Genomic DNA, 9,448 nt, shown 5'->3' with positions numbered 1-9,448 from the left:
TTTGGGTTCGACCTTTTGTATAAGTGACTGCGTTTTGGGTTCGAGGTTGAGGTTTGGGTTCGACCCATCAGTTTTTCCATGGAAATGTATACGTAAATCGGTTGAATGGATAGTTTTTAGGAGAACGACTTGGGAGCGAGTGGCTGGTATTTGGGAACGACTTGAGAATGACTTGGAAATAGGTATTTGATATTGTTCTATGTTCAGTTCGGAACACTACCTTGTACTTTACACACCCAAATTTTTATTTTGAAATTCGTACATCTACGCACTGTTTGATTTTTCTCTAAGGTATGTGGTAATGTTGGAACCATAAAATGATGGGTATAGTTATAAGAATAGGTGAGTAACAGGCGCTCAGTGATCAATACAGGACAATGTTGATGACAAGTGTTTTACGTATTTTGCAGCAAACGATTCAGAGATGACTTGTGCATAAAATTACCGTTTAGTATTAATCAGCGCTGTATTCTGAATGATGCTGTAACGAGACGTACCTGTACACCCTAGACTGTGTATATTGCCATCGGACTCCTGGTTAAGTTTTACGGAGTATGTCGGACGTTGAAATGTCGTTACAAGCTGGGTGGCAAGCTAGTAGAAAGCAGTTTAAAGAAGATGGCAGCCTGAATCTCCGAGCCATGAGTAGTTTCAGTCCAAGTATGCCAGCCATATGTGCACTTAGCCCTTCAGCATAGTGCTGGTAAGATTTGAGCTCGCTTTAATAGGCATTTCTCCGAGTTGCTCGAGCATATACTATGAACCTATCTGACGGTTTGACTCAGTGCAAGTCAACCCTTTGTCGCTCATGCTTCCTCGGCACGGCCAGTGCTTTTCAAAAGACGTCAAATGCCGTGGAGGTGGAAGGAAGCAAGATAGTTAAAAGGAAGGGGGGACAATACTGATCGACAATTTTTTTTTTTTTTACCAATTTAATCACCCTTTCTTTTTTAATAGCAAGCTTCCCTTTGCTTCTTTTTTTCTTCACTCCTTCACACTCGCCTTTCACCCTTTTATCCTGCCACCACCTTACTCACTTTTCTCTCTCTCCAAAGTCATCTCAACCCTCCTCACCAGCACATCCACTTCATAACAGCCTTGACTAGAACTCTCTACTTTACTTTACCCTCCACTCCTTCCATATTAAAAAATTCCTTTCCAAAAATCTTCTCCACCCTCGAGAACCCTCCATGAAAATATTCTCCCACTCCACAATATCCCGCTTTCCGCGCCTTTCTTTGATGGCCTACTTCTTGTCCACATCACCTCAAAACTGCAAGGCTTCTGCCTCCCGCGTTCGTTCGTTAATCTTATCATTAAACCTCCACTTGTATTTGGTGTGATCTCAAATAAAGGAAGAACGGTTATATCATTACATCTATCATACTCACCTCAACTGCTTTTCTTACCTCAGGATTCTTAGGCGTATGATATCCGCGTTGACCCTTGCCAACTTCTAATTCTGGTTGATTCAATCTTTTCGTCGAAGACTGTATTTGAAAGCAGCAACAAACGTGCAAATTGGACATGGATGTTGCGAAATTGTGCTTCGCCATCTTTCGCATTTCTTAATTTTGAATTAAAGACGCGTACTTTTGGGTTTGAGCTAGGAAGATGGCAATAGCAACACATGTGAATGTCCTTCTGCTAACAAGAATAAAATGACGTGTAGCGATTCTGAATCACTAATCTCATTTGCAGACATTCGTATGAGAACCAAACCATTCCTTTGTAACGTCTTTGATAAATACAGAGCCGTCTCCTTTGCTTGTCGGCTATTGTATAGGTGACATCGCAAGTGTGGCAAGCAATTTATAAGCTAATCTTCTTTTTCATTATAAGCGCTAAAAGACAGCCCCAATTTTTTAAAATTGACATCGATGGTGTATACCCAATATATTGAAAGTGCTTGCAAATCGCGGTAAGAAGCACTCTGTCTTATTTCGTGATTGCAGATGTCTGACAATGAGTTATAGAAGGACTTGGAAAGGGAGGAAAAAGCAATTCCTTAGCCAAAAGTCAGTTGACATGTTTAAATAGGCATGTAGCAATAAAGCATTCTCTTAAATTCAAGCGTATCGTACTATAAGCAAACCAAACCAAACCAAAAAACTTATCACAAAAAGGGCTGTGCAGAACACTATCACAGGGACCATTACCGAGCCATACATTCGAAATACTGTCGAAACACTGTGTTTTAAAAAGCTATGAGGAGTGTTTTTGGCCATATATATCACGCACTTGTTATATCCACTTCCACACCTTCTATAGAAATAATGAAATAAAGGTTTGCGTATAAAGATATCTTTCATTTATGATAAGCTACTTCGCTTTCGTTTCGTAGGTGTGATATTGCAACATGGAAGGACAATCGTTTTACGTTTGGAGATCCTGTCATTGACGGTTCTTCCTGAAAACTATATGCTAAAGATTCCTCCAAATCAACATCATTTAAGCCATGATTATCAACCTCATCGATAACTTGAACCACCAGCAACTTAACAAAACAAAATTTGATTACTAAGTAGCATTGAATTCATTATTCTGAACATCTCTAACTTACCTTTGTTGATATTAGGGCTGACATTAATGGGTGCAATTTACTTCTGACTTGCAAAGCACTTTTAGGTATCGAAAACAACTTGGACCGTGTTATTCGACAACAGTAGCCCATTGGCGAATCCGTAATCATTAGTTCCATAGACAAACCTATTACAAACCATTGGTTATAATGTATTTTTCTTAACGCATACTGTTATTATAAGCCTACCAGAAAGGATGTATCCAATAGTGCGAAGCTGTCTAACAGATGATACCACGTTGTCCACCAAATGACGGAGATGATTCAGCATGTCTTTTAGAGTTTTGGCCGCCTTTACACCTTTCTCCAAAAGCTTTTTAGTTCCCCAAATTCCTTCATCCTTAGCACCAGCTTTAGAGCAACATATTCAGCGGAATCCTTTCTTAAAATGAGATCACCCCGTCTTCCCATTGCTTATCTATAAATTTTCACCATCGAAGCTATCACTCTGTCATGTTTTTTTCTTGTAGCAGTAGCAATACTACTAGATTCCCCCCTATTTTGTGATAGAGCTTTGTTATGACATGTTTTCCCATTATATCATATAATAAATAATGACCTACCGTACTGCTTCCAGATCCTCAACATCAGCAAATACTCTGTCGATCATTGTCCAGAGTCTAGCCATATACCAGCTTTCAGAATGTTGCAAGTTTAGACTTCTAGCTTCGAATTCTGCAATCCTGCGACAAAGACGGCCATCAATGCAAGAATCTTTAAATTCCAAGCCTTCAAAGTTAATAGTAAATGACTTACATTAGATCAATAGTCCTCCGTATCCAATCTTGATGACAGTGTTCTGTCCTGTTGTAAGGACGGTACATTCCAATCCTTCAAGCATGCCATTCGTAATTGTTTGTCGTAGACTACAAAATGTACAACATTAGCAAAACGCAAATGACAATCCCTCGTACTACTATTATATATGCCACATACACCAATAAATAACTTCAGATAGGCCATAGTATCCTTCTGTAAAGGTTCCATTATGACAAGGTTACAGTGCAAGACACTCCTTGCTATATGACATCTTGAGTCATCATTAATTCCATGGATTCAGTAGCTACCATCATTGCCAATTGGGATTGGCTTTTTCTTACCTTCATAAGCAGCACCTCCGCCATCAACCTCACAGCCATGCTAAACTCACTAACTGTGGCAGGAATCTCGAGGAGCTTTCCTTTCGTAATGCATGTCACATAGCCGTCAGGAAGGTCCAAACTCATCATCTGTAGTGCGAGACTTAAAACATGTCAAAATCAACATCATATCGCCAGTCTTGTCTCCACTCCACTTACCACCATGCACATATCCAACTGTTTGTAGGCTTCTTATCAGCTAATTTCGTCATGACACCTTTTCAGCTAGTGCAGATAGCGTGTCACGTAGGTTTTCGGAAACTTCCAAGTTTCCTTCATACAGCAACTTTCGGTTGTATTCGCCATCAAAGCTTTTTCCAACCTCGCTGCACCATACTTGACATTTCTTCCATTTCCTGCGCTTCTGATAATAAGGTCGCTGCGTCGACCAATTTTTCGTCTATTAGACAGCCCACTACTCGACGTGTCCTCTCTCTTTCTTTCCGTACTGCCGATGCTACTCGATTCTCCTCTGGTAATGCAACAATAATTACAATCTTCGAATTTCAACATTTGGCCAAAGCAGTCATATGTACCTCACAAATTTTACACCTTCAACGTCCATAAAAAGTTTGTCCATTAAGAATTCCATATATGAATGTCATGCCAATGCTCGCTATGCGGAGTGAAAAGGGGTTGAAAACTAGACTCCGTTTTGTCAGACTTTAAGATAGAGCGTTCACGTGACCTCATAAATGGATCGCCGGCTTTAACCTATTATTAGTTCAGTCCGGAGGACTGAACTAACATGAGCCTAGAGATGCTACTTCAGCGTATATATGGCAAAGAAGAGCTACAGTCTTATAAAAAAATTTGTGATATTTTGCTTTTGTAGTCGTTGGCGACGATAGTGGTTGTCAAACACCTCTGCAGATGACCAGTTTCCCATGTTGATGACGTCGGACAATGGAGCACCCTGAGCTAAGGCCAGGTTAGACGCACCGGAGCGGACTGAGGGAATCGGTTTTATCGAACCTGCACCACAGTTTGCTTCATTCGTTCCACTAGTCCGTTTGTTTGCGGGCGATAAGCAGTGATGGTGAGGTGACGACACTCCAACCGGCGCAGGAAGGAAGACACCTACGAACTGGTGAAGTTTGAGCCTTGATCAGTCAAAATAAAAGATGGAACTCCATGGGTCGAGAGGCGCATCAAATTGCGAAGTCATGTAGAGATAGTGATAGTTTTCAGGGCCTAGAGGGATCCTTAGCATTGACCAGTAGCTTATTGGATTGTCGCTTGGGTACCAATGGATGCGATTTTGAAAGCCTTGAACGACCGGACTGGACATAGTTCTTTGAAGTTGTCATTACGGCGTATAGTAAGCGTTTTGACAATTTTTCGAACCGCACGAAGTTCTTTGGGTGCGACCACCTTGATAACCAAATCACCGTGACTAGTAACTATGCAATTATGTAGACTGATGAGTTCGAGATCCGAGGGACGTAGAAAGGCAGCCATGGCCAAAAGAAAAGCTTTTTTCTTATTCAGTTCAGCCAATGGAGTTGAGGAAGCATAAGGTATTTGTGCCAAGAAGCGCAATGTAGGGCTGACATCAACCTGTGGTTTCAACAGTTGTTTCGGCGGTGCTATACGTTTTGAATGCTTCAGCAAAGTGTTGGGGTTGATCTCATTCCTAGTTGTCCACTGAAGAAAAAGATACTGGGCATATGACAACACGGTGATTTGGGTCCTGTTTCATGTACCACCGCTTGGACTAAAGACTGAATGGCGGATGGTGAATAGTCTTGCTTTTCGAACCGCTTCCCGATAGTTTCCAGACGAAAAGTTTCCAATCTGGATTTGTCCATGGGTAAATGGCGGAATGGATGCTTAACATTGTCTGCGTTTTGGGGTCTAGGAGAACTGGAGGTTCTATCGCCATTGAGATTGGCAGTGGGGACCAGAGCGCCGACGGCCAATGCGGTAGGTGTAATATTGCAACTTGGAAGGTCAATTGTTTTACGTTTGGGAGAACAAAGTGTGGTCTTCCGGTAAATTGATTCGTTTCTCCTTGGTCTTATGAAAAAACTTCCACAAGTCCTCACTGGACACATCTATGTTCGCCAATGATGCCAAGGAAAGATTTCTTCGGATGCCGTTCTTTTGGCTCCCGCACCATGAGCGTCACCGCTGTGGGGACATTCTCTTGCATTGTAAATTTTATGTCTCTACTTTGCAATGTTCCTAGATCCGATCTTGGTCTCCACATTGTGGCGATTGCGATCAGTAACACCGTCCTTTGTTGAAGTTGTTCGAATGTCAAATCGTTGGTGTTACCCCAGCTTGAGATGAGATCCAAGATTGGTTTGAGACTGCAAACTTCTCGCATTGTACTGGGAATCACTGGGTTGGCATGGCGTTGTGATTTGAAGAATTGTTTGATCAAAATATGTTTTGATAGGGATGGTCGGTCTTGATAGGCTAAATCCAAGACCGAGATAATTCCACAGCGCATAGTGTTGAGATGTCCCAACGACTTTGAGTTCGATGACACCAGGTATTGAAGGAGTGGATGCGGTTTATGTGCCAAAGGATTAAAAGGGAGGTGATCTTTTCAGGCATCATTCGGCCCAACTTCTCCAATGTGTGCTGTACATTGTATGCGTCCGTTAATGGAGTGCCTTTAACAAGTATTGAGACTCAGCGGCTCCAACTCCTTGGAAACGATGAATTGCTGCTACAAGAGCCATGCGGTCAAAGACCACTGGCGGCAAACTGGCAAGGTAATCGGTGATTTCCGTGCTCTGGTCAACACCATTGGCCACCAGAATTGCGTGGGCCATGTTGGAGTCAGAAGTACTGCCGAACGCACTTTATCTGCCTGTAACTTCTTGGGAATCAATTGCCACGGTGGATAGAGGTATAATCCGTGTGTTGGCCAACGTTGACGGAACGCATCCATCGCTTGCGCCTCCGGTTCCTCCTGACGACTCCAATATCTGTCTAGTTTCCGGTTCTGTCTGTTTGGAAGCAAAGGCTTTGATCGTCATTTTGGGAGCTCGCTGTTGGAGATAGCGAAACCAACGCCAAGGAAGACTCCTCTCGTATAATCCTGTCATTGACGGTTTTTCCTGAAAAGTATTCGCTAGAGAATCTCCAAATCATCGTCATCCAAATCATGATGCTCAACCTCATGAAGGACTTTCAGCATCAGTAACTTTAATAAAACAAACTTTGAGTACCAAGTAGCATTGAAGCTCATTCCTCATTCTGAAATCACAAACTTACCTTTGTCGATATCAGGGCTGACATTAATGGTAGTAATTTGCGTCTGACTTGCAAAGCACTTGTAGGTATCGAAAACAACTTGGACGTTGTTATTCGACAACAGTATCCTGTCGGTGAATCCATTAACATCACCTGTAGAGACATTCCTATTACATATATGATGATTAAAGCATCCTTCTTAATGCATACATTACTGTCCATAAGTATACCTGATATGATGTACCCAATGGTGCAAAGCTGCCTTACAGAAGATTCATCATTGCCCACAAGATCAGATAACTGGCTCAGCATATCCTTTAGAGCCTTTGCTGCTTTCACCCCTTTCTTAAGAAGCTTCTTTGATCCCCAAAGTCCTTCATCCTTGGCGCCAGCTTCAGCACAACTATATTCAGCTTAATGCTTTCTAAGAATGAGATCACACCGTCTTCCCATTGCCTTTCTCTTCATTTTCACCATCGACGCTATCACTCTGTCATGGTTATTCCTTGTAGCAGTAGCAATACTACTAGATTCCCCTCTATTTTGTGATAGAGCTTTGTTATGAGATCTTTTCCCATTATACCATATAATAAATAATGACCTACCGTACTGCTTCCGGATGCTCAAATTGTTAAAGTCCTATTCATTTTACGACTATGTAGCCCAATGTCATCAATGTTGAACGTAGGCGTGGACAGAATTTCGACAGTGCAACAAACCCTTTGCTATGTAACATTTTGAGTCATCGTTAATTCCATGGATTCAATAGCTACCACCATAGCCAATTGGGGTTGACTTTTTCCTACCTTCATAAGCAACAAAGAGTATTACTAGTGGTAATAGGACGGTCTTGGATAGTTTTACCTGAGTTGGCGAAGATGGGTAACTACGGAACGGAGTGGGTTGTCGGGGTGCAAAGTGGTTATTTTGGCTTGGAAGCGCATTGCGAGTGCCTGTATGCGGTGGGGAGAGGGGAGGGGGAGGTCGCCGGAAATGCAGTGGCTTATCTCATGCCCTCGGTGGCCTTGGCATATCCACTGGAGCATAATGTTTTGTAGCGAAACGATGTGTTTAATGAGTGTACGGAGTTGGGCGGAGGAATTAAAGCCCAAGAGGAAGGGAAAGTCATATTCGTAAGTCGATCGATAGAAATTCTTTAATATTGAGTGTCGAATGTATGGAGACCAGTAGTGACTGTGGCGTGAGGAGAGGAGTGGGGAGGTGCCGATTTCACGAAGGTGTTCTGAAGGAGCAAGGTGTACGATGTTCTAGAGCGAAGTTAGGATTAAAATGTAAGGCATTGCCGATATAACGATTGTTGCTGAAGAAGCGATTGAAATGGTTCGAGAGGGACGTTAGGATTATCCTTTCACGAACCTGTGTGTTCGCTTCTTCAGACGATTTATCCTCTCGAAAGAATTGTGTTGATGACCTAGAGTGACAAACATATCGTAGGCGTTGGATAACAGCGTGATTCAGAAATTTTGACAAACACAAGACTCCGACGTTAAGTAATTTACATGGAAGACGCTAGCTGAAATCCCTCTAAGAATTCACGCTGTTATCAAAGTTGTCACCACTACCATAATCACTGCATCTTTTTGCAGTTTGTTCGGTATGATCAGAGTAGTTTAATTATGTCAGGGCGCGCGCAGTCCAATATATCCCCACAACTAAATCACTACATCTTTTTGCATTCTGTTTGGCAGGATCCATTTTTCGATTATTATATTATAACTGAGCGCAGTAACAGTTTCGCAGCATCAATGGTGGAAGCAGATCGTGATGCTTTTCCATCGTACCTTCGAGTCCTGCCAGATTTCCATGTTATCCTCTGCACAACCCACGGCTGCTGCTATACACGACAGAACCTCTCCAGACATCTTTTAGAGAAGCATCAGATAAAACGTAGAGAACGGCAGAGGATTGAATCATCGAGTCGATTGAACGACGTCGCTACCTCTATTGCTGATGTTGTACAGCCTCGAGATGGTACTAACGAGATTCGCGGGCTGCCGGCCGCACTGGGCTTCCTCTGCCACTTCCCTGACTGCGACTTTCGTTCGATTAACGGCGACCGGATTCGGAAACACTATAATGAAGTGCATCAGTGGAAAGTTTTGCAGCAAGGGGCTATGCCATGGAATGAAGCATACATGCAAACGTTATTTCAGCAGAAGCAATACCAACAGCACTTTTCAGTAGTTCTGGCAGACCAAGTCCACCAGTCCGCTACCCCACAATATATATATCCCCGGGCCAATGCACCAAATAATGTCGCCCCAGCTTCTACCCGCTGGTAAGTACCTATCTGTTTCTTTACCTCGTGTGAATATGACCATATACGAATCTTTTCCTATATTCCAGTGACGTCCAATCATCTCCCCCCATTGTTCCTGATAATGCATGGGATCAAATTATGGAACGGTACCGAGCTGGACTTCAACAGCAACGAAATTCGTTATGGACGGAGGCACGACATGTCTCCGAGCTTACGCCGTGGATGAAGCGCACCGGT

The 9,448-nt window shown here is 42.7% G+C and overlaps 3 protein-coding genes across 3 annotated transcripts; 1 reads left to right on the top strand and 2 right to left on the bottom strand.

Annotated features, from left to right (window-relative positions):
• Positions 1-2,308: 2,308 nt before the first annotated feature.
• On the bottom strand, positions 2,309-3,405 carry K450DRAFT_276039 (uncharacterized protein; the record flags this gene model as incomplete). Its single annotated transcript, XM_051593206.1, has 5 exons — positions 2,309-2,497; positions 2,564-2,709; positions 2,771-2,921; positions 3,150-3,264; positions 3,338-3,405. The coding sequence occupies 5 exons, from the start codon at positions 3,403-3,405 to the stop codon at positions 2,309-2,311; spliced, it is 669 nt and encodes a 222-aa protein (XP_051439980.1).
• Positions 3,406-5,169: 1,764 nt separating this feature from the next.
• Positions 5,170-6,140, bottom strand: K450DRAFT_263927 (uncharacterized protein). Its single transcript, XM_051592724.1, has one exon. The coding sequence runs from the start codon at positions 5,775-5,777 to the stop codon at positions 5,328-5,330; it is 450 nt and encodes a 149-aa protein (XP_051439979.1). The 5' UTR covers positions 5,778-6,140; the 3' UTR covers positions 5,170-5,327.
• A 2,355-nt stretch (positions 6,141-8,495) lies between these two features.
• K450DRAFT_284728 (uncharacterized protein) lies at positions 8,496-9,384 on the top strand. Its single transcript, XM_051593514.1, has 2 exons — positions 8,496-8,545; positions 8,640-9,384. The coding sequence occupies exon 2, from the start codon at positions 8,697-8,699 to the stop codon at positions 9,231-9,233; it is 537 nt and encodes a 178-aa protein (XP_051439978.1). The 5' UTR covers positions 8,496-8,545; positions 8,640-8,696; the 3' UTR covers positions 9,234-9,384.
• Positions 9,385-9,448: the final 64 nt, after the last annotated feature.

The sequence above is a fragment of the Umbelopsis ramanniana genome (genome assembly GCF_025399195.1).
Source record: "Umbelopsis ramanniana AG unplaced genomic scaffold K450scaffold_126, whole genome shotgun sequence".
NCBI lineage: Eukaryota > Fungi > Mucoromycota > Umbelopsidomycetes > Umbelopsidales > Umbelopsidaceae > Umbelopsis > Umbelopsis ramanniana.
The sequence above is the reverse complement of the archived record's forward strand: the minus strand, read 5'-3'. Positions and strand labels throughout refer to the sequence as shown.